General features: G+C 45.2%; 1 protein-coding gene across 3 annotated transcripts in view; it reads left to right on the top strand.

The window, feature by feature from the left end:
• zgc:158766 (uncharacterized protein LOC100009641 homolog) overlaps positions 1 to 25,986 on the top strand; it is a 44,711-nt gene that overhangs the window by 2,043 nt on the left and 16,682 nt on the right. For 2 of the 3 annotated variants that reach the window (XM_047150233.2, XM_017453001.3), the window contains exons 2-3: positions 22,119 to 22,316; positions 23,343 to 24,456. In XM_047150233.2, coding sequence (XP_047006189.1) covers positions 22,119 to 22,316; positions 23,343 to 24,456 — 1,312 coding nt within the window. Of the gene's footprint in view, positions 1 to 15,815; positions 16,135 to 22,118; positions 22,317 to 23,342; positions 24,457 to 25,986 lie in introns of those variants that run through there. The other variant, XM_053674765.1, reaches the window with a different exon arrangement.

A 25,986-nucleotide genomic window follows, 5' to 3' on the forward strand; every position in this document is an offset into this window, starting at 1 on the left:
TACTTCACTGAGTTTATATACGTTAATAGAGAGAGAAACAGCTCTGCGTTAATGAGAGATAAATATAAATACAATGAGAGTATATGGAGAATTATATCATTTACAATTTTATTGCTGTATTGTGTCCTTCAGTGTCTTTTCTCTCTCTCTCTCTCACACACACACACACACACACACACACACACACACACGCGCGAGAGTGCTTTAATGCTTCAGAAAGAGAATTTTTTACAGTTGAATGTTCGTGTCTACCCCCACCTGTTTTCTTCATATAGTTCTAAACTGAAAACTTTTCATAGCCAAGATAACTTTTTGAAACACTTTTTTGGCGAGTGTGGTTGTGTGTTCGTCGTGTCTCATTAACGGTTTCTCTGCTGCCTCGGCAGATTTTTTTTGTTTAGAACCACTCCGCTGCTCAAAGAACTCGCTGAACAATTGGCCTATTCTACCCCGTCCCAATGACCCCCAGCGCCCTCCCCCCGACTAATGCCTCCCTCCACTTCCCTAATTTCCACTTGATTAAGCTTCTCGAGTCTAAGAGGGAAAAACGCTTCACTAACTCAGAAGTAGAAGCGAGAGACAAAGACGGCCGACTACGTTTACTTCCTGAACATCAGGAAGGAAAACACTTCATATTTATTTTTATTAATAGAATTAGTAGAAAGTTTAACCCTTTTATCCTTTAGCTGCATTCAAGATTCCCAGGACCGATTTATTTACCTTTTAGCGACAGACATCATGAAACACTGCATGACCAACGCTTTCAGATGATTCTGAATCAAGCCACTAGTTTTCTGTTATCTAGTAACAATTTTTGTAGAATTGACACATCGAGCTATTTTATATTCAGCAAAGAAAAATATACGGTCTATAAAAAATGTTCTGGGTGACTTTAAATGGAAAGAAAAACTAAATAAGGCTCATTCTAGCTCCAAATTTAGTTTATAAGGAGGAATTACTGTATGTGCTGACCTTCATAGAACTGTAGGTGTCACTGCAGCGTCCAGAAAGTGCTTGCTTTGTTGAATCATTAAATGCTCAATATATCATATATTAAAATACAGCGGTTCTCTTTTTCGCATCCTGAGACCCCTTTACCTGTAAAATACAGTAAGCTATAAATATTATTAAAGTATTTTTAATTTTAGACTCATTTAAATGTGTATAAACAATATTTGGGGTATTTATTAGAGCCATTAGAGAGGTTTTTATACCTGAAATATTCACCAAGTGGAAAAAAGTGAGAACCATTGATATAAGAGACCAAATATTACTCAGCGTGAGTTTGTTCTTGTAGTTAGAAATGTAATATTTAGTATGTTATATTAGATTTTTGGTCCAGCTCTAACGCAGAACCCTTTACCGCTAATTGTGTTTGTGTCTCTGTTGTTTGTCCCAACATTCATGCCCTTTCCACGTTTTTTCCTCCTCATTTGGCCGTTTAAGGCCGTGGGCGATGTTGGTTACGGTCCAGGAGCCATAAAGTCCACCGAGACATGCCCGGGATTTTGGCCGTTATAAATAAACTTGACTCGACTATAAGCACCAAAACACTTCAGCCTCAAACTTTAAAGATGTAAACAGAGCTCAGAACGAACAAGCTCAGGAGATTCGTTGCTAACAAAGAAAGGACGGCGTTGGAGCTCGCTGTCCGAATTCTCGACCCACTTGAGCAGTTGCTTAGTGATGTGCCATGGATCAGGACGGGATAATCCAGTTTGAGTCCGGACGATGAATCTCCCTCTCTGCTGAACTCTCTTCTTTCTCAGAACTCAGCGCTTTGAATACTAATGTCTCAGTTTTACACCAGAGAGAGAGAGAGAGAGAGAGAGAGAGAGAGAGAGAGAGAGAGAGAGAGATTTAGTGGCTATACAGCACACACACATACACACATGTCCTCTTCCTGTCCACTTCTGGCTGTAGTCCAGTAGCTGTACAGAGTTGAAATGAAGTTCAAAGGTAGGGTGTTACATGTACATTTGGTTATTTAATGCTTCTTCTTTTTTTTTTTTTTTAAAATACTAAACAGTGTATATTTCTATACGTTGTGTAGAATTTAATTTGCACCAAAGACACTTCAAGTGTGCCTCATAAATGCCTATGAAGAAAGCATTTTTTTTTTCCCAGCGGTAACATGATTCATGTGAACAGGAAGCACTACATCCACTGTTTTAATAAATAATAAGCAATAAGGAAGCTAGAATTCCTCTGCTGTAGTGTGAACAATAGACAAATAGATCCGAACGGATTGCGTTTTACAGTGAATCGCTGTTTGGAAGTATTAATCTACTCATACGTTTACATTTAGTATGGGTTTAGTTTGTGTTGCTTGAGGTTGTGCAACAAATAAAATGTAAACAAGAAGAAGCAAGAAGCCACAGTCAGCTTAATCTGCATTTGAATATACTTTGCATTTTTTAGAAATCAGATACAGCTATAATTAATCATCTCAGATTAATCTCCTGAGGAAAGCGCTAGCTAGAAGGTCATCTGTGACGAAGATCATCCCGCGGATTCGTTCCTGTCATGTCGCCCCCTAATGGGGTCGTGGAGTATGGACAGTGTCACGAGAGTTTGTGCTGTTTTTGGAGGAATACGTTTGGGAGATTAGGGACGAGACCGAAAAGTCAGATAACTCCAGGAATCCAGCTCAGCACAACAGGAAGAGCTCATTATGCAGATAACACAACACAATGACATCAATTACCAAAGTCCAGCGTCAATCCATGCTAACGAGCACTCAGCTGGACTCTCTCTCTCTCTCTCTCTCTCTCTCTCTCATTCTTTCTCTCTGTCTCTGCTTCTCTTTCTTTATGAAATCTTAAATAGACACTTTTGCACCTTGTCTGTTGATTTCGTCCAAAGTTAATGAGTTCTCCCTCGCTAAACGTGAAACGGACCAGATGTAAGATCTTTGCTCACGATTGCCATTATTTTCCGCATTAAAGGGACAGTTCACCCAAAAATGAAAATGCTGTCATCATTTACTCACCCTCGTGTCGTTCCGAATCTGTACGCGTTTCTTTCTTCTGTGGAACACGAAGGAAGATATTTCGAAGAATGTTTGGTAAGCAAACAGTTTTGGTTCCCATTGACTTCCATTGTACGGACACAAAAAAGACATTTCTCAAAAGATCTTCTTTTATGTCGTACAGTTTTGGAATGACGTGAGGGTGAGTGAATGATGGCAGAATGTGCATTTCTGGTTGAACTATCCCTTTATAAGTTGCCTCTGAGAGCGACAGAGCGGTGGAGAGCGGTAGATGTGTACTGACTTTGAGCCGTGTAGGAGAGAGCCATTGTTCATCCTGATTTACGCTCCATCCTCTGGAGCAGTGTATAATTAGCCCAGTGGAAACAGGAAAAACCTCACCCTCCCTCCCTCTTTTCTCTCTCTCTTTCTCTCTCTAGTGTATACAGATATGCCTTTACTAACTGCCTCTTTATGGTGAGATAGAAGTGCCATGTCCCATGTGTGTCTGAGATTTTTACTGGAAATGACAAGACCCCCAGCTTCCTGGAAAAACAAATCCGTTGCTTCCCGGACCGCGTTCACTTGTTCTCGCTGTACGTTCAGAAACACGGAATCGTCTCAATCGATCGACCAGCCAGATATTCTAAAACGCCTCCCTCCACCAAAAGCTTGAGATCACCGTGTACTCAGATTCCTATTCTTAGTCTCGTTCCAGTTTATCAAAACACTAAGTCTTACAATGTCATTCCATCCTGTTAGTGACGCTGTACAAGTTCTGAACTCATAATTAATTCAAGGCCTTGTATTGTCTTTCCGAGCTTTTCATATTTCCTTCATCTCCTCCAGAGTCTTCAGGAGGCTCTCCTTCCGTGTCGAACAGCGTTCAAGCCCTTGGCGGGATTTTATTCTTTTTTTTTGTTGTTGCTCTGAGTGAGTTATTGCGCCAGCAGCCCTGTAATTTTTTTAAAAGCTTTCCTGTGCAGATGAAAGAGCTGCCCAGCTCCAGGTGGAATAATAAAGACCTGCGCTTAGTCCTCGTTCCCTGCCCTTTCCTTGACGGGACATTCCTGGACGCCGGTGCGTCATGTCATGTCACCCTCGGTTCCTTTACGAAACTCTCACTGTGACCTGTTCTGCCTTTCGAGTTTCGTGCATGGTGGTTTATTGATGCAGAAGAGGAACTCTCGCTAGCTGTTTTTTCACCCTCTCAACACCTGGGAGTGTTTGGCCTGTAATCCATGGGGACAAAACAACACACACCTGGTCTGATGGAAAGGGGGAGGATCACACATTTCAGCAGTCTGTGTGTGTGTGTGTGTGTGTGTGTTCCACTTCTCTTCACAACACCAGATAAGATTATATCATCCTGAGTTGATTCTAATTCAAGAATCTTTTATTTACAACCTTCCTGGCTGAGAAATCCTCATAGGAAACTGTCAGATTGTTCTGCGGCCCTGCAGATTTATTCAAATGCTATCAATCATTCTCACACAAAATTGGTGCCGTGTCTGATGTGGATGAAAAAAACCGATGGCTTATGTCCCCTACCTGGAGAAATTGAGGTTCAGGGAGGTTCTTCGAGTCTTGTGGTCTTATTTATGAGTGATGGGAAGAGGGAGCGTGAGATCTCCGGCCCTACTCTGACCAGTCACGGGTAGATTGTAAAGCAGATTGTGAAGCGGCGTTTCACTGTATGGTGGCTCGTGGCATTCTCCGCGATAGGATGAAAAGTTCGGCAGATCCGTGAGGAGTTCAGAGCAGACACCTTCTGCTCTGAACTGGTTTCTGGACACCTTCCACTGAAAGGACACCAGACATGAAAGACTTGACGTGACAGCCCGGGGCTGATCCAGGCTTCACTGGAGGGAAGATGACGTGGGAGTGCGTAAGGATCAACGTCAACGCTTGGGGGGAAAAAAGTTCCTCAAGGCTTTTTTGGATGGTTAAAAGCGTTTTAAAGTTGTTCTGGAAAATAAACTGTCTTTCCCCAGAGAGACAAACCAGAACGTTTCATTTCAGGTGCCACTTTTCTTCACCCATTTTCTCCCCAGTTTGGTCCTGGCCAGTTTCCACCCTGTCGTATCATACGAAAGCTACTAACCATGGAGGGTGAAGGCTAACACAGGGGCGCTGTGTTTAATAATAATAGGATTATGATATGATATATAACTGATTGTTGGGCCCGGCCCAGCTGTGCTGCTGTTGCTGTGGTTGTTAAGGCGCAGCGTCCACGTCTGCATCAATAACGGCGTAAAGACTGGAAGGAACGGCGTGTATCTGTATCATGTTCCTCCAACCCCGTCGCTCGCGTGAGACGTGTGCGCAGAGAAGAGCAGATCGGAGGAGCTGATAAACAGAGAGAGTCTCTCTTCACGCACGAGGGCTTTTGGATCTCAGTCATTCTGACAATCCGCACAGTTCTTGAATTGCCCTGGCTGAGGCTACGTTCTGACCGTGTTGGGTTTACTTAAAGAATGTCAAAATTCCAGTTTTGTAATGTTCGCAACTTCGGAAGTTGAATTTTTATTGACGTCTCAGAGTTTATAAGTTGTAAAGCAACATTTCTCAACATGGCTGAATCCATGGACGTTGGGGAGGAACATGTGAGGAACATGTTCCTCGTGAAATATTTTACGGATACTTCCTAGGTAGCTAAATGCTTAACCTCGGTTATTATCTAGCTTACGCTTAACCTGTATTTTGCCAGTTGCCTAGCAACAGAGTTCTCATAAATTTAACCCCATGACCAGTGATTGTCTCATGTGTTCAGTGTCCCATGTTAAAAGCATAACGCTCCATTTGAAGACATCTGTACACGGAGACATGCCGGGTTATTACAAAGCAGCTGAGAATTGTGGGATACATCAGACCTCCAAGCAGAGCCTGTAGTTCTCTCTCTCTGGTTGGACAGCTGTCACCGGTGTCTCGTCTCTCTCTCTCTCTCTCTCTTGTCTCTCTCCCTCTGTCTTCAGTACTCTTAAGGCTGAGCCAGAGGACGACAGGTAAGAACCTCGGTTTGTAGTCTTCACTTTGGCTTCAGAAATATTTCTCGCCGCATCTAAAGTTTTCATTTTTATTTCACTTAATGTTCACGTTTCTCAAAAACGGTGGAAGCCATGGACCTTTGAGAAGATGCTCTGTTGATATTTCTGATCGTTTTGATCTTGTTTCTCTGGGAAACATTTCTCCTGCCAGTCATACAGCTCTTCTCAACGAGCACAAAGATGTTTAAAATAACATCAAAATAAAATTCAACATAAATAGAAACGTGGATCAGTACCGAAAATCAAACCACCAGTGAATTCTTTTCATACACGTGTCTGGTTTGTTCTTTGAAGAGGTGGTGGTGAGTTTTCCCTTTTTTGTCCTTGTCGCTTTACGCAGGTAAGATCTCAGCTTATCTGTGCGCACTTTATATCATTTCTTTGTCATTAGAAGGTCGGAGCAGGTCTGAACCTGAATCAGGTTCTCCATTCGTCGTTCTTTTTCCTCCACAGCCTCAGCTTTGCTTTAAGCCATCTAACTCCCACGGGCTTTCTTGGGATTTCCAGAAGCTTAGTTTGACTCGTTTGTTTTCTTCTTCTTCTTCTTTTTTATTTTCAGGACTTAACGTTTCAACCGTCTTTGAGCTTTGTGTTACTGAAGCACTTCACCTTCATCAGTACTTCACATCCTTTGAAATCAGTAAGGGGAATCTTGAGATTTGAATCTGGAGGACGTCCAGAGACTGGTAGACGCTCTCTCTTTCAATACATAATACATAAAAAGCTTATATATCATACAATATCATCGTCTCTTCAGGCACGTGTTGGGATTTGTCTAAACAGAAGATGTATATTTGATTTATATTCCAGCCTCGGGCGAATCATCACAGGACGTCTGTGAATTTGATGCTTCCTCAAACAAACGATTAAAGGTGCGATGTATAAGTACCTTAACGATAACATTAAATATAGCATTAGGGCATTAATTGACGTCTATATAGTTGTATAAACTGTCGTTATTACGAATCGTAATTGACAAACTTGTAAAGAACTTGCGTTCTTTGACTTTTGATTGTAATGTTTTGGGGGCGGAGCTAACTGAGAGAGTGAGAGCAAGGCTAAGACCACATTTGAAACGAGATTTTTTTCTATTCTGTGATTGAGGCGTGACACCAAAGCGACAAATTTGAAGCGATCGACTGGAACGATTCCCCGGACCAATCCTATGACGTATGCGCGGTGTGACGTTTTGGGTTTTTTTTTCTTTTTTTCTTTTAATTTCCACGTTAACAACTTTAGTTCCTAACGTGACGCGTGAAAAATGGAGGAAAAACTTACAGCCGTGGTTTCCTCTTATCCTGACGTGTACAACCTCTCATCACACGTGTATAGAGACGTTACAAAGAAAAATACAGCGTGTGAGGAAGTAGCCGAGATCGTTGGAGTCTCTGGAGAGTGTACGTAGCTAGCATGCAGCTAGTACGACAAACTACAGTGACACGAGCAACTCCGGAATCTGTAGCGTGATCTGTGATTTATAAAATCCCCATTTCAGCGCTGTTATTAAAAGGGTGGTTATTTTTGTATTATTTCTTGCCGTGTTTAATCCGTGTTTAATGTTAAACGTATAAAAATGTTCCAAAATTATAAACAAAATTAGGACATGGGTCGGCCTTAGAATATGTCCGAGGGGCTTTTAGGTTTTTGAGAAGTTTACTTCCTGTGCAGCTCATTAACACGTTATTCAGCCTGATTATTTACCGCATTGTTTTTGCACCTGTGAGTGCTGATAGAGGTCGTGACCTGTCTGTCCTCCCCAGACATTTAGGAACACACACACACACACACACACACACACACACACACACACACACACACACACACACTACACTCGGCTCTTCGGACATTCTCCTTCACCATTTGGTCAGTGAGTCACTTATTCTTCGTGGAGATCAATCTCGTGGCTGATACAGTGTGCACGTGTGTGTGGGAGGTCTGAGTGAGTGAGTGTGTGTGTGTGTGTGTGTGTGTGTGTGTGTGTGTGTGTGTGTGTGTGTGTGTGCTGAGAGAGCTACTGTAATAGGAGCTTCCACCTGTGCTTACGCACATCTGAGAGAAGACAAGGCTCTCTGTGTTCCCAGGTCCAAGACACACTCTCTGCAGGGGGCAGGGGGACGTGGAAAAGGGACACAACAGGTGGACAAAAGGGAGGGAATCCCCCCTTAAACACACACACACACACACACACACACACCAACCATAAAATCCTCTGAACTAAAAGAGCTGGACTTGACTTTTTGGGAAGTGTATAATCACCTCTCTATTAGTCGTCATATTTTTTGGGACAGGGTTACCAGATTTTTTTTAAATCATATATATATATATAAAATTCTCCTCATTTTAAAGTTATCAAATTTACTATTTTTAGCAATTCATATGTTTTTGTTGTTGTTGCTGCTGCTTGATTCAAAATTTGTTGAAGGCTTATTATTTTCTGTATCAAGGTTGCCAGATTTCCTATTTCTGGTCTTTTTAATAACACAATCCTTGAAAATTAATTTTCACTGGAATTAAAGTCTCTCGAAGGAATGGAAATTTACTATTACTGTTCATTTCTATGTTGTTGTTATTGTTGTTGTTGTTATAATCCTCTCTTTCTAGTCCTTAATAGTTTCTGGAACAGGGTTGCCAGATTGACAGATTGGGCTGTTTGTCAAATCGTAGAAATAATTTTATCTTATTTACTCTTTCTAGTAACCAGTCACTCTTGTAGTGAATCCGTCACAGTCGCTCTGTCACGCTTCGATCAAGTTCTTGGAAAGCTACATGACAATGAAGTGGATTTAAACCTCATCAAATCAGATTGTAATCAGATTCCAGCTGTCAAAATGTCTGTGATGAAATCGGAATAAATGCAGTTTCCTCCATTTTCACTTCAACCAAACTGTTAAATGCCAGAACCTGACATATTTAATTTTAGAAAAAGTCTGCAGCTTTCAGAACTACATACGTACTATATATAGTAGTAAATGTTACCATGTGAGGCATTTTTTCAGGCCACCACACATATGTTTATTTAAAAGGGTGTAATTTGAAGCAAGTATATATATATATATATATATATATATATATATATATATATATATATATATATATATATATATATATATATGTATGGTAATTCGGGTGTGTGCTTACTTTGATATTTTAAGACAGACTTCCAGCATCATAGATCAGCAAAGAAGCAAAATTCAGAAAACGTGGCTGTATAACAATATTCAGAGTAAGAGGAACCTGTAAAGGACATTCAGTGAGAAGTTCTCTCCAAGTAAATAATATAATGATTTATATGTATGTTATCAGAGTTATTGAGGACACTGTGGATTCTCAGGACAGATAAATATGCCAGGATTAAAGCGGTAATGTTAATGAATTCTGCTGAGATCTCTCGTCCGAGAGCTCTCCTCTAAGATCTCTCCTCCGAGATCTCTCCTCTGAGATCTTTACTCCAAGATCTCTCCTCTAAGATCTCTCCTCTAAGATCTCTCCTCTAAGATCTCTCCTCTAAGATCTCTCCTCCGAGATCTCTCCTCTGAGATCTTTACTCCAAGATCTCTCCTCTAAGATCTCTCCTCCGAGATCTCTCCTCTGAGATCTTTACTCCAAGATCTTTACTCCAAGATCTCTCCTCTGAGATCTCTCCTCTGAGATCTCTCCTCCGAGGTCTCTCCACTGAGATCTTTACTCCAAGATCTCTCCACTGAGATCTCTCCTCTGAGGTCTCTACTCCGAGGTCTCTCCTCCGAGGTCTCTCCTCATACTATGGAGCTTTAAATCCCACAAACACAAGTTGCACGTAAAATTACGCCGGAGAATTTGCATTCCTAGAAAAGAAGTAAGACGCTTTCAGAGCGGTCAAAGTCTCAAACATTTCACAGTGGTGAAGTGGAGATAAAACTGACGATGTGAACAGTTGTGAGGTGTGTGCATCTAAAGTTTTCATGTTCTACAGAAAGAGTTAAAGAGCTAAGTTTGGATGTTAACTAGCTAACGATTGGCAGCAAGCAAACTAGTTACCTGACGTTACCTAAATAGTTACGTTACGAGTGCTTAACATCCCTGTAGAGAACTCGCAGTGTGAACGCATCTACCGTTTCTCCATGGGAATCCCGGACGCTTTATTTTCGGTCTAATTTGCGTAAAATCTGGGGGCACGGTGGTTTAGTGGTTAGCGTGTTTGCCTCGCACATCCAGGGTCGGGGGTTCGATTCCTGCCTCCACCCTTCGTGTGTGGAGCTCGCATGCTCTCCCCGTGCCTCGGGGGTTTCCTCCGGGTACTCCGGTTTCCTCCCGCAGTCCACAGGCATGCAGTGATTGGTTTGGCTCCTCGTCCAGCGTGTCCGAAATAAACGCCTTTCATGCGATTTGTATAAAACACACAACAATATAAAAATCGATAAAGTACTTTTGACATCTTCCGAGCTCCATATTTAATTCCCCGACACGCTCTGCACCTGTTCCTGCGTCCATGTTGTCTTCACAGGAAGGGGGTCAGCGCCGCAGGTTCCCTCCAGGCCCTGTCTGTCTGATAAGGCGATAATGTTTGGTACGTTTTTCGGTTTGACACCCAGCGCGAGGTTTTTATTCTCAGAGCCGAACGCTCGTCTCAGAGCCCGTGACTGACGGATGAGTGTTGGAGTCGAGCACCAAACAGCGGGGGTTAAAGATAAACCAGGTCGGCCCTGTTAGCCTCCAATTATCTCTGTTTGATTTGGGTGGGGGTCAAGTAGAATCCAAAAAAGGGCAGAGAGAGATAGAGAGAGTCGCAATATACTTTCAGTGCCCTAGCACCAAAAATACACAATACACACTGATTCAGGTGGCTCCACTGGGAGTGTGTGTGTGTGTGTGTGTGTATCAGAGACCTTGGAATGGTAGCAAGACACTGTGTGTGGTGTGCGTCTTCTTTATCTGAAGCTCTTCACTCCCACCGCAGATTCCCAGACTGCCTTGCTGTGTGTATGTGTGAGAGAAGGAGGGAGGGACTTTGGGCCAGACTCACTCTCAGTCTCAGAGTGTGTGTGTGCGCGCGTGTGTGTGTGTGTGTGTGTGCGTCTTCAAGGCCGTGAGATGTGGTCTGAGCTCTATTAACTCTTCCCCTGGGCAGCTCGTGTCAGATCACAGCTCCAGAGCGAGCGAAGCAGTCGAGTCGTCCATCTTTCACCCCGTCACCGATCCCTGATTAACACGGTAAGTTTTTTTTAGCACTTTTTTTTTATTATCTCAACAGAAGTGTTATCTAAGACTCTGTGGTCATCGTGGTGTTCAGTAGGGGTGTGATAACGCTGTTTAACGTGAAGACATTGCACCTTCGGACTTCTCGTATGAATCAGTGTTTTTCCATGGCTCTATCTCCTGAGGTCTCGACTCCGGTAATCTTCTCACTCGTACTCTCGCGCTCTTTTCTTCTTATCGTTACCCTGCTATCCGATATTCTCATCCTAAAGTCTCGGCTCCTCTCGAGGTGTCTTTCTAAATATTCTCAGAGTTTTTCATGACCGTCACCTGTGAGTCTGCTTTCTGACTAGAACTGTTAGAAATCTTTAGAAATCTTTATTCTGGTTTCAGCACGGTTGGTTGAAAGCAACTCCCCCCAAAACAAATCCATATTCAGTAAACGTTTCCGCTCAAGTGACTCTACGTTTATGAGGGGTTATCGGAAGTAGCCGGGCCGAGAAACATGTCCGTTTTTGTTTCTGAGCTCCTGCGCTAGTGCGGAAAAAGACTTTTAACTGAAACGTCGCTTGTAACAATTTGAGCTGTAAATAGTAACACGAGAACTTGTGATAGTTAGGACGATATTGTGTGGGGGAAAAAATAAGTACATCAAACGATTGATCATCAGTTAACAGGTGTTGAAGATCGGGTGGCGGTGATTAGAACCTGCTCAGGGAGTGCAGATGGAGCCGGTCTTATTTATTCCCCTCTCATATCTAGTGTCTGGTGTCCCCTTTGTTATCGAGGTGTGTGGAGTCATCATGTCACGATCTTAAGAGTTCTGTAAGGCCTTCGGAAAAAAAAAGGTCGTGGATGCCTATGAGTCTGGCGAGGGAGTTAAAAAGATCTCCATATTATTTGAAATACATCATTCCACTGTGAGGAAAATCATCTACAAGCGGCTCAGATTTCAAACGGCTGTCGATTAGTCCGGGACCGACCGTCCCGGCAAATTCAGCCCAAGAGCGACCGTCTGATGCAAAAAGAAGTCTCCAAGAACCACAAAAATGAATCACAGGATTTGCTAGTGAGTCTTACAATCAGAACGAGATCGCACAGATTTGACCTGTATGGGAGACGTGTCAGGAAAAAGCCTTTGCAAGATTACAGTTTGCCAGCGAGCATACAGGCAAAGACCAGGCCTTTTGGAATAATGTGCTCTGGACAGACGAATCAAATATAGAGTTGTTTGGTCACAGTAACGGCAGACATGTTCGGTGCAGACCAAAGACAGCTTTTCAGGAGAAGCACCTCATACCGACTGTGAAGCACGGTGGAGGAAATGTTATGGTTTGGGGTTGCTTCACTGCCTCAGGGACTGGACAGCTTGCATTCATTGATTCAGCTATGAATTCTGCATCATATCAAGCAGTGCTTGAAGATAACGTGAGGCCGTCTGTCTGAAAGTTGAAGTTGAACCGAAAGTGGATCTTTCAACAGGACAATGATCCTAAGCGCACTCGCAAATCCACCAAGGAACGGCTGAAAAAGAAGAAATGGAGGGTTATGGAACGGCCGAGTCAAAGCCCGGATATGAATCCCATTGAGATGTTGTGGGGGGGATCTGAAACGGGCAGAACATGCCAGAAAACCCTCAAACATCTTACAACTGAAAGAATATTGCATGGAAGAGCGAAAAATTCCAGCAAGCCGATATCAGAGACTGGAGGACAATTATGCAAAACGCCTACAAGAAGTTATTTCAGCTAAAGAGGGCAATACTAGCTTCTGAGGTCAAGGGTGTACTTTTTCCACAGAAGAATATCACATCTATTGATACTTCTGTTAAATAAATGATTGAAAGCGCTAATAATGAGTTTTGATTCTAAAGAAAGATCTCAGGTTTGCAGTCTGAGTGTGTTTAGTGTGTTATACGGGGAAATCTGAAGGAGTTGTGCCGTGCCCAAGCTAGCTGTCTGGTTTTGTTATTATGGCTGCACTGATCGGTGACTCATCACCACTTCTGGGTGATCATCCGCACTGATAAACCCGTGCAAGGTTTGAGTGTGAGGTCATGTGGTACAACAGCCCGACACTGATTGGTCACAGCGACTAGGGACGACTTCAAGATTGTGATTTTATCCGATCGTATCACTGAGAGCATCGCTGCTCATTTTACATCGAGTAGGAGAGAGAGAGAGAGAGAGAGACAGGTGTGTGAGGTGGAGGTGTGTGAGGTGGGGGTGTGTGAGGTGGGGGTGTGTGAGGTGCGGTTGTGCTGCTACGCCAGTGTTCAGCGCTGCTGTGAGATCGGGGTGTTACATTCCACAGTTGGGTGAGTGTGTGTGTGGAGGGAGGACACAGCTGGGCTTTGTGTTCCTCAGCAAACACACTGATCGCCCTGAATGTGCCACACACACACACACACACACACACACACGTATAAACACCCAGATGTTCAGTTAGATCAGCTCCAGTTCCATTAACCTTTAGTCCCTCCATCTAAATGAAGCTGAGACGTGTTCGCGCTGCTAAAGGCTAACAAGCTAACAAGTCACGGAACCTTATCGCCTCCAGTTTAGCATCGCGCACTAAATCGCTGCCTCGTCGCGTTCTTCCTCAACACAGACCCTAGCGTCGGGGGTTATCTCAAAACAAAAGAAGCTTCAAACGACCTTCACACGCTTGTCCGATCGATTAAATTCACGTGCGATTCATTTCAAACCTTCCTTCGGAGTTTAGAGTAAAATGTTCAACATCGTAGTTCGGGAAATAATACCTGCAGCAGCCATCACGAGCTCCTTACACAGCAGCCAATGAGCGTGTTGTTGTTTATCTTCAGCACTCGGCGAGTCCAAACAGTACTCACACACACACACACACACACACACACACACACACACAGAGAACTTATTTGTATTCCACTGTAAGACTGAGTTACGATTATGGGAACAGACGAAAGGGTGCACGCTCGGCGGCCTAATTAGCGTCAGTCCCCGATATCAGATCTCAGGGTCTCTCTGGGGAGCGCTATATCTCCGCCTGCAGGAGTTTTCTAGAAGCTTCTGTACGTAAAAGTTATTTCAAGCGATTTTGTTTGTTTTGTTTTTTTTTTGCTTTTTTATTTTCAAACAACGGGAAAATTATGAACTGTTTTTGAAGTATTTATCGCCACAGACCCAGTGTGTGTGTGTGTGTGTGTGTGTGTGTGTGTGTGTGTGTGTGTGTGTGTGTGTGTGTTTTCCACACGCAGACAATGTAAACCAGATGCTATTTATTGAGCTCCGGTTATCTTGGGTAAACAAGGATAAACTCGGACGCACATGCCACCGAGCGTTCCTTTCTGTCAGTCAGTACACAAAATAACGATTTCCTGATCCGATAGAAAACGCAGGAAGCTCACGAAAGCGGGATCGCGTGCTGCGAACGAGCTCCCAGCACATTTCTACCACAGCCAGGTTGAATTCTCCAGTCCAGTTGGTCAGAAAGTGTTTTAATCGTTTCTATAGTAACACTGCGACTCACAGTACGCTCCACGTGATCTGAGACTAATAATAAGCTGGTTTTCAAATAAACGTGTTGTTTAACAAAGTAAAGACGTGTAACGACTGACGCGGAGAAGTAGTGTTCTGTCAGGAGTGTAATAATGTCATATATTTGATTTTACGGAAGGAGTCTCCAGTGTCAGTGCTTCGAGGTAAAGAATTTAAAAAGGTCATTAAATGAAAACCAAACCTAATAAACCGTTCTCACCGTGCCGTCACGTGTACGTGGATAAATAAATTACAGAGCTCATTTATATTTAGCCACGCCCACGGGAGCTGAAAATGACGACGACAAAAAAAAAAGTCCTCCTGAGTGCAACGTGCTCTAAATCTTCCAACAACGCAGCTCAGCCACCGCGTTAACTCTTCTTCCTTTGATAGGGTGCCATTACTTCACTTAAAACCTAAAATCACACAAGCGCAGGATGGGAACGTTTTCCCGCACGAACTCGTTTCCGTGAACACACTTACATCTCTCGTGTAAAAGCACGTGGTGGTGGGTTTTTTTGTTTTTTTTTTGATCGCACATTTCGCGTCTTCCCAGACGTGTTCCACCTAGAACTCTTCCTAAATGTAACCCGTCTGTTGCAGGGTTCTACACAGAACCTTTAACAGACAGACAGAAGAACGCTTAAGGGTTCTAGATTAATCCTGTAGACCTCATTAACTCTTCTGAAAGTGAGATGGACAACCGTGCAAGCTGTGGACGTTCTCGAACTCAGGAGGGAGGCGGGAAGCCGCGTGCGTCCGTCCGTGTGTGTGTGTGTGTGTGTGTGTGTGTGTGTGTGGGTCAGGGATTCCCCTGATGAGATTCAGGAGCGTGCCATTGTTCCACCATTGTTCTAATGCCTTTCTCCCCCTCTCCTTTGACAAAAGCAATAGAATAATCCATTGGTACAGCCTGGACAATGAGGGAGGGGGGGTTAAAGAGTTAAAGAAATGAAGCGGGGGGGAACCCTGCAGGGCAAAAGGGGGTAGTGTGTGTGTGTGTGTGTGTGTGTGTGTGTGTGTGTGTGTGTGGAGGGGGAGGAGGTGGTGTCATTGTTGTGTACAGGTCAGGTTGTGTGTTTTTTCAGCAGTGGAGGAAGTGGAATGACTGGGCGAATGGGAGTGAACGAGGGGTGGAGAGAGAGAGGGAGAGGGAGAGAGGGAGGAGAGCTTTACTGCCGCTCTCACACTCCGTCAGGACGACTCGCACAGCTGACTCTCTGAGTTTTTGCGAGACGCCCCGTCCCAGCCATGGACAATCCCGACCCGCGTCCCTCCGACGGATCTCTAGCACTCTCCGGATTTTAATCCACACTCGTTCGGATTTGGGATTATTTATTCGTTCCTCAGGCGTTATTTATTCGAGGAGGACGACATGCACACGCGAGCCCAGTCCCGCAGCTGTGACAATTACCTGAGCATAAAGGTGAGACACGCCGCATCACGTCCCGCTGTATTCACACTAAATCGCAGTCCTCAGTACTGCTACTCTTGTTTTTTAGGTACGGTATAGTGTGTGTGTGTCTGAGTGTGTGTGTGTGTGTGTGTGTGTGTGTGTTTGGCAAAAAATGTAAAAATGCCACATAATGACACTGGAGGACACAAGTTCATTCAACTTTTTAAATTAGTTTATCACTGAACATCCAGTCAGATACTTCCTACATTTATAGTCGGTATATATCATTGTCATCTCATGGTTTTCAGTGTGTGTGTGTGTGTGTGTGTGTGTGTGTGTGTGTGTGTGTGTGTGTGTGTTCAAAAAGACCGCTGTGCTTATGCTTTTATCTCAGGAACACGAACCACGTCGCCTACGATATCTGCAACACTCTGCCGTATCGACGATAACGATATCGCGCCGAATATCGCGATGTATCGACCGTCTAACTGATCATCAGCACATGCCTGGTGGAGCGCTGACCGACACCGCCACGACACCGTGTATAGAATAAACACAGGAGCGCAATAAAACGTAACGAGCGCGAAGCGGAGAGAGAGGTCGGAGCTCATTCCTTTCCTTTCGCGAAGCGCTTTAGGCGTTTGTCGATTATCATGTGAATGGAGGGAGGAATGCGTCGAAGCTTCCCGTCCTTCACAGATACGACACGGCGGTGTGTTCTCAGTCACGATGTGGACCGTTTCCACCGAGTTTTCATATCGCGACACGTCACATCACCGATTACAAAACTGTCCGGCGTCGTCCGGTGACCAAAATGAAAGAAACACACACACACACACACACACACACACTGTGTGAATGTCCTGAGTTTGATGAGTGACGAGGACCCCTGGGTCAACACAGGGGCGGAGCTTAGGCTAAATTTGACCAGCCAATCACGAGCCTGATTTGACATCACATTTAATGTTCTCTAGCGATTAATTGAACGCGTGCGGGTTTTAATTACAGAACATGAACGCTAGCGACGCACTAAGCTAACGTTTAAATACGTATCTAACTATGTGACGTTTCGTACTGTAGCTAAATTGTATAGCGAAGTCACGTGATTAAAATTAAACTTAAGCTCCACCCATTTCAGACATTCCATTTTCACGACCTGTTTGGGATTTATGTAATGAAAAAAAACATAGGCTTTCCGTCTGAGGCTGAAACGCTGACGTCTCGTGTACGATCACAGCGTCCTGGAAAGACCTCGAAAAATCTAGGAGACTTTTTTGTTTGTTTGTTTGTTTGTTTGTTTGTTTTTCTTTTTTTAAACGCTGTCGCTTCTGTTCATCTGTTCGCATTTCTGCTGTGTTTGCACCTTCATGTTGTGTTTGCGTTCACACCGCTGCTCTATCCGTCACTTATTAAAGGCTCTTCAGTGACCCCACTCCACTACACGCACACGCACACACACACACGCACACACACACACACACACACACACACTAGTCCATCATTCAGTCTAGCAGCCTTTGTTGCTCGCTTTCCTCTGGAGAGAGCGTACACTCTATCTACTCACACTCCCCCCGTCTGTCCGAAGAGTCCAGAACCTTCACACACACACACACACACACACACGAAAGCGGACACCACAATAGCCGCTGAAGTGCTACTTGAGTGCGAAGTGGATCCTTCAATCAGAAAGCCGTAATTGCCGAGTCCTAATTACAGTCCGTGTGTGGTGACAGAGGGGGCGGAGTCTGTTCTAAATATCTTCTCCTAAACATCTAGTACACGTTGCACTTTTATATCACGAAAATCGCACAGAACAAAATTGTGCTTGTGATTTTGACATCTTTACCAAGTTCTCGTGAGATCAAAACGCAACGAATACAATACTAAAATATCAGACTTTTTTTTTTTTTTGATTTTATGGCGTCTAGCGTCTGTTTTCTTCTTCCGGGAAAAAATCTCCGCGTTTTTCTTCCCCAACCGTCGTCTCAACCCGTCGTTTTAATCAAAGACGGAAAAAGACGCTTCACTCGAAAGGCAGCCACCGCTCCGACTTCGATCTATTTGGGTCAGGGCTATTGCTTTGGTTGCCTAGACCACAGGCCACGCCCCTGACCGTTCCAGAGCCTTTGAAGTTGAGACAATCGGTGTTTAAAACACCACAGCGCCGATGAATTTGCGGCTTCTGTAGGTCAGAAAGTGCTGCTTCACCGAGCCACGCTCGTTATCGTTATATCCATAGCAACGGCTCAGACACGTGCAGTAATGGTTGATGTGGTGAAGTTTTCCGCAGGGAGAAATGTGTTTGTTTGGCTTTTCTGGAAGGAGCGAGGCTGGTGAGGGAACCGCCGTAACGTTAGTGAGAACAGGAACTTGTTTCTCAGGACGTGTAACGTAACTGTAAATGGATAAAAAAAAATAATAAAAGTATGTCGTTCTTGAACAAGTGCAAATTTGTGATTGTCGGAAACTTCCTGTGGCATAAGAGGAATAAAACACGACGCACGTAGCTCTGCTCCGCTGATCATTTTACTGTACGTGCATCACACACGGGCGTTTGTTCCTCATGACTCGTGAAAGCCTGAGACTTTCTTTTGCTCTGCCTTTGGAAAATGTCTCTAATTCCAGGGACCTCAAGTGACTTTTTGTTTCCGTGCCGCAGTGAAAAGCTCCGTCGCTCGGCCGCTTTCAGCGCCGTCGTTCTCACGTTACTCTCAAGCGGCGTAGTCACGGAGTCACGCACCGCTGGAGGTCTGGAGCGCACCGGCTTTGGGTTTCTGACCCCCTGCATCCACCTGCTGATACAGAGAACCTTTCTGGAACGGCAAAGAAACGTAGCACAACCTTCTGCGAGAAATAATAATAATAATAATAATAATAATAATATAAATCCGAGCAAATGAGAATAGAGAATACAGATAATAGAAACACACAAGCTGGCGGTGACGGATTACAGGGAAACATCTGTTATGTATTCTTTGCACGTGCTTGAAAAAAACGACGCGACGAGATCGGATTGTTTTTCTTTCTTAAAAACGTTTTCGAGAAACCGCTGTCAGTATTTATCACGCTGTGGTCAGACGCCGTGAAACCGTGGCGACCGTAGCATACGAGAAGGTTCCGCGGCATCCGTGGGTCCCCGGGTCATGACGTGATTGACAGAAACGAACACGATATCAATGAAGTTCAGCGATATTAATAATAATAATGTGACACGGGGTGTGACATCATCACGACAGGCATTCAGCCAAAGCCCTCTTCGATTCGCTTCCCAGCAAACATCGCCGCGAAAGACGTCGTGCAGAACGATTCCGAGTAGTTTTCCGCAAACATTCCGAAAAGTTCGAGAACGTCGGAGCGTCGCGTAACCGTCTGAGGAGCTCCGCGGTGGATTCGTCTGTTAATAGTTCTGGAGAAATGAAGGAGTCGTAGCAAGTCCTACAAACGTCAGGAGCGTTGTGGAGTCGTTTTAAGAGTTCCAGACTTACTTTGAGACTCGAAGAAATCTGTTGAAGGTTCTGGAATTCTGATGAGCTCCAGGATGTGAAAGATCTCTGGAATCTTCAGAAGATTTCAACCTTTTAGGGGTTCTAGAATTCTGAGGATTTTCCCGCGGTGTCCCAAAGTTGCACAGATCTCCAGAAGAGTTCCGTAGTGTTTAATCGTTTACGAGTTCCAGAACGTCGCCGAGTTACGGGTTCTTCAGGAGAGCTCCGGAAGCTTTTCATCTTCTAGAATTGTGCTGGAATTGTGAAGAGTTCCAGGATCTCCGTGAAGCACCGTGAAATGGCAGGTCCCTGCTCGAGAAACTCTCCTGGCCCCTGAGCTTCCATTCCACATCATTCCAATTGGCTGTGTGTGTGTGTGTGTGTGTGTGTGTGTGTGTGTGTGTGTGTGTGTGTGATTAGAGTCCACTCGTCGTGTTAATGACAGAGCACTGTGTGTGCCTGGCTGCTGTGTACGCAAGGTTTATACAGCAGAAGGGACACACTGTTTACCTGGGGGTCTCTCTGTCAATAATACACACATACACACACACACACACACACACACACACACACACACAGTACACCTCTCCTGACTCTGACCAGGTGAAAGAGCGTCTTCAGTTTTAGAAGCTTTATTTATCTCCGTCTCTCTTTAATTCCTTCTTCAAACGAGACGCTTCTGAGCCTCATGTTTGGGCTACAGTGGCGTTTACGTCTAGCTTTAGAGCACCGTGTGTGTGTGTGTGTGTGTGTGTGTGTATGTGTGTGTGTGTGTGTGTGTGCGTGTGAGACAGAACTGAAGTGAGTGTAGAATCTGTAATATGTAAGTGAATAAGGATTCATCTCAGTATTTTGACTGATTGATTGAGGTTAAAGGTCAGCGGTATGTGCAGGCATTTCCCCGATCAAAGTGGGTTCCCCTCGTGCTCTTCTCGTCCACAGCGCCAGCAGAACCCAAAGAAGACATTTAAAAATATGTAGTGATGACTTTCCTGCCATTGTTGTCCTTCCTCCAGTAAACAGCACTGAGTTTTCCTGTGGCATGCAGATCAGCACACACACACACACACACACACACACACACACACACACACACGGACCGAGTGTGAGAATCTTACGACTTTTGTTTTCCGCCGTCTCGGGGTCACAATGTCGTAATCACCTCCAGCTTTCCTCATAAGGATGCAATCAAAAGCAGGTCTTCCTGAGCCAAGTAACTGATTCATGAGTCACTTTTGTAGCGGGATGCATTTATAAAACGCTAATGCTAACGTGAAGAGACGTGATTACGTGTTAAATGCTAATGCTAAAGCTAGCTCGATAGATACATAGAGACAATAGAATAGAGATTAAATCCTGTTAGCCTTTGAGAGTCAATGTGAGTCGACTCTGATTCATCACTTTGAGTCAGTGTGAGTCGAATCTGAGTCGTCACTTTGAGAGTCAAGGAAAGTCGACTCTGATTCGTCACTTTGAGTCAATGTAAGTCGACTCTGATTCATCACTTTGAGTCAATGTGAGTCGACTCTGAGTCGTCACTTCGAGAGTCAAGGAAAGTCGACTCTGATTCGTCCCTTTGAGTCAAGGCGGGTCGACTCTGATTCGTCACTTTGAGTCAATGCGGTTCGACTCTGATTCGTCACTTTGAGTCAGTCTGAGTCAAATCTGATTTGTCAATGTGAGTCAACTCTAATTTGTCACTTTGAGTCAATGTGAGTCGACTTTGTTTCGTCATTTTGAGTCAATGCGAGTCGACTGATTCGTCACTTTGAGAGTCAAGGTGAGTCGAGTCAGAGTCATCAACTTCCTTAAAACACTTGTATGAACTTGTCAGAGTCGGGGTCAGAGGTCAGGGCAGGAACGGTGGAAAATCCCGGAAAAAAGTCAGACTTTCCACACTGGCTGTGTTATTGTCCAGACCATGACGTCACCTGACAGGTGTTTCCTCTGACATGCGCTAAGTGAACGGGACGTGGCCTGCGACCTCCTGACATCCTACCATGTGTGTGTGTGTGTGTGTGTAAACGTATGCGACCCGTTGTCTCACAGGAGGAGTCGGAAAGTCAATGCCACCCGCGTTCATCATCGCCAAAACAAACAGAACGATGTCGCGAGTTTCTTTTAACTCAGTGTTTACAATAACACACCCGTCTGTCACGTTTCCACACGGACCAGGGCTTCATTCAGTCCGATTTAACGCTGAGAAAAAGAAATATCGTGTATCTACGAAAAGCGGAAAAAATGATTAACATTAATGTTCCAAACAGTAAAAGGAAGATAGCAGAACATTAATAAAAAAAGTTGTTACGTTGTTTAGAAAAATGTTTTTAAGCAGTTTAAGAAGACCTGAAATTCTAATTCTAAATTGACCTTTAAAAGCTTTTTTCCACGTTCGCTTGGGTCCTCGGGTGAATTTAGCAGAAGTCGACGGTACTGTTCGCAAGCCAATTAAATTCTGACAATTAAAACCAAAGCCCCGCCCACTGAAATAAATGCAGTTTCACTTGTGTGTGTGTGTGTGTGTGTTAGGACTCAGAGTCATTAGACAGCTGTATCCAGAGCACTCTATCGTCAGTGTATGCTCCGTTTGGGGCGACGGCGTCCACGGTGCTGCTGCAGCTCTTCAGCGTGGTGGAGCGTCAGTACAGCGGAGACGGCCTACGCTGCCTCATCGACTTCCTCCTGCCTGCCAAGAGGATCTTACACACCATCCAGAGAGAGAGCTGCGTGAGTACACACACACACACACACACACACACACACACACACACATATATTTAAAGTGAAATCAAAATCAGTGTTTCACAGCTTTTTGTACATGTCCATTAGTATTATAGACGTGGACACTGCAGTAAATCTGGACACCATGAATTAAATCTTTAATTAAATCTTTAATCTTTGATCTTTTATTAAAGGCGTGTCCCGTGACCTCGTTAGCAGTAGACATGGTTTGTTGTGTTTTTGCCCATGGACGCCATTCCCTTTTTCCAGCCCGGAGTAAATGTCTGGAGAATATTCATAGGGAAGAGGGCGGAGCTTGTGCAGTCATGTTAATTGACTAATTAACGATCAATTATCCTCTCTCTCGTATCATTACACGGTTTTGTCTTCTTACAGGTTAGAAATGTCTTACAGTAGAGAATACAGCATCGCCTCCTCGTTCATATTTGAAAACGGAAGCTTCTTCGAGGACGTGTTGAAATGAAAAGCAGGGAGTCGTTCAGACGGCGCAGGGCATGAAGCTGTGCTGTGGGCGTGGCCAAGGTTTTTCCGTCAGCGCGTGTTGTGAAATCGTCGCTTGTTTCTGTGTCAGAGTCAGCAGACTGGAACCGGGAGGTGTAATCCTGAACATTTAGGAGATTTAGGAAATCTTGTTCGCACTCACAATAGTACAAGATGATTTCCTCGATTTGGCGCGTTAGCAGTTATTATTCATTTACGACCGTAGTCGTGTCTGTTAATCGTCTTTGTTTTCTAGAGCGCTGCTCTGTCTTTCTCTCGTTCTCATCCTTCTTAATCCTCCTTAAGGCACTTACGGTACCAGACATGACCCATGTTCCGGATTAAGCGAGCTTAGGTGTCAGAAAGTATGAAACAGAAACCAAAACATAACGTGCGGAGCGAGAGAGACGTTTCGAAACCTTACAGGAGCGTGACACTAAGGCTCTAAAGCTGGCTTTCCAGGTACAAAAGGTGTGCCTGAAAGGTGATAAAAAGCAAAGGTATCTGACGTTTCTGTTCTCCGTCCCTCAGCTGCGATTTAAAGGCCTGCTGCTGTACCACGAGGGCTGGCCCCTGTGCATCCACGAGAAGGTGGTCCTGCAGCTCGCGCCTTTACACAAAGTGCGCCTGAGGCAGGGCGACTTCTACCTGCAGCTGGTGCCTCTGGGCCGCAAGGCCGCCAAGCTGGTGATAAAATGCCTGGCGCGGAGCGGTCGTGCCCTGGCCGAGATCACCGTGCCTGAGGGAATGTACCCCCGGGTCTTCACCGCCGAATTCCTGCAGGATGTGACACGCGAACGGAACCTGCAACCCCTCCAGAACTGCCTGCTGAGCGCCGGCGCTGCCGTGTACCGAACCCCCTGGAGGAACGTGGTGAACCCCGTGCGCGTGAGAAACGCCAACGAGGGCATCATGCAGCCGGGAGCGCTGAGCGTCGGCCACCTCGGCACCTGCAGCACGCACGGATCCACGGGCACGCTGGACAGCCGGAGGAGCTCCAGAGACTCTCTGGGCTCGCAGGGAGCCGACTCCACGGCGTCCGAGCCGCTCCCGAGCCGCGGAACCGGCGAACGCGACTCGTACACAAACGCTGGCACGTTGCCAGCAGAGAAAAAAGCCCTTAACCCTGGCGCTGACTCAGAGGGCGGGATCAGGAGAGGAGGAAACGCCAAGTCTCTCTCCTTCAGCACGGATCTCAGCACGCCGAGACGCCGCCAATCCGGAGACTCGGCTGCTTTCGAGACGCGACGGCTGTTTCGCAAGTCGTACATGGAGGCTTTGCAGAACCCCATGAATCTCGGCTCAAGCTCCGAGTCGGTCCCGGAGGAAGGCGGCGAGCCGGCGGTCGGGGTCGAGGTCGAGACCAGGCCGAGATGTGACTCGGACACGCACGCGGCGATTCGAGGATCCCTGCAGCGCCGCCTCTCGCCCCTCCTCCCGCTGCAGCGCAGCTTCAGGTCCGAGAGGCGCTCCAAGTCTCTGGAGCGGTCCGGAAAAGGCTCGAGCAAAGGTCACCGAACGCGCTCGTCCTCGGGCGAAGGCTCTCCCAAGAAGCTGATGAACGGCTGCACGATACGCTTCGGCAGACTCGACCTCGAGATGGCGTTTTACAGCGCCGAGAGACGCGGCAGCAAAGGAGACTCGGGTACGTACCGCGTTTCACAGAAACATCACGTACACCACAACGAGGACATCAGTATTTAACGCTAGGTGGGATTATCGGGGCAGCAAACGAGACCCGAGTCAGTCCTGAAGCTTAAAGGAAACATGACCTTTCCTCACTTTAAAAGACGCATCGCTCGCCCTGTTTATATTAAGAAAAATATTTCATTCTTTTAGTCTAACTTTACATTTTAAAGCACGTTTAAACGTTTAGGTTTTTCTTTTAAGCTCCTGTTTAAATCTGACGCTGTGATGAGAAGTTACAGCGCACCTGCTGTGTATGAAGGAGTGTATGGCGTGTGTTAAACCGCTCGTTGAGGTGTGTCTGCGTTACCAGCTGTCCCGCTCCGAATCAGTGTAGCCTCGGGCTCTGAAAACACGCTCTCATGTTTCGTGACATGGCGCGGTGTGTAATTATCAACCGCAGTGAGTTCTGACTAATACACCACTCACTTTCGTACACACCGCCACTATGTGCGTGTGTGCGTGTGTGTGTGCGTGTGTGTGTGTGTGCGCATGTGTGTGTGTGCGTTTGGAGATGTTTTAGTAACAGGTACGCCCCAACCTTGCTGACGTGAGTCTTCACACACACACATTTTTCTTTCCCATGAGTGAGTGTGTGTGTGTGTGTGTGTGTGTGTGTGTGTGTGTGTTGATGTACAGACAAGAGCACAGTGAGAGAGTCGCTGAGGAAACACACTGTTATTTCTTTTTCCTGCTATTGATGGTGGAGAAATCGAGGGTGGCTGTTTGGCTCAATGTCTGATATGATGAAGGAAACCCAAACCTGTAGGTGGGACGATGTATCAGAGTCAGGACGATGTATCAGAGTCAGAGTCAGGACAGTATCAGAGTCATTGTGATATCAGATTCAGAGTCATTCATTCATCTTAGTATATTATTTTATCTCACACCCTTCTTTCTAGTTTCTGTTAACGATAAGTTCCATGACTCTCTCTCTCACACACACACACACACACTCACACACACACTGTAACGATGGGCTCACTTGAATCCCCCCAGAGTGCCCCTGCCCCCCCCCCCCCCCTCCCATTTTAAACTCAGGAGTCGGATTTTCCCACAGAGTCAGGAGGATCAGGTGACTCAGCTGTGAGATGCTCAGTGCGCTATCGTTGCCTGTTCTGCCACCATCGTGGCATAATGACCGTCTTTGTGCTGTCGGTCAGTTTGGTGGGGGTGTAGACAAAAACTTCTAACACACACACACACACACACACACACACACTAATTATGTAAGATCTATTCTATCTGAAAACCAAAGATCGTTAAATCTCACACACTTTATTCTGAAGCCAGACGTCCAGACGTCCTTATCCAGAGCGACTTACAGAAGATCTTTAGAGTCTCCGTCAAAAACGCATCCTCGTGCTAGTTCACTCAGTCACGGACTGAGCGCACCGTCCAGAACATTCCCCGAAAGCCACTCGTTCTGCTGTCGATTGTTGGCAATAATGGTAAAATAAAGAACGTGAGCCGACACACAGATAAATTA

Source organism: Ictalurus punctatus, chromosome 23, assembly GCF_001660625.3.
Source record: "Ictalurus punctatus breed USDA103 chromosome 23, Coco_2.0, whole genome shotgun sequence".
Classification (NCBI taxonomy): domain Eukaryota; kingdom Metazoa; phylum Chordata; class Actinopteri; order Siluriformes; family Ictaluridae; genus Ictalurus; species Ictalurus punctatus.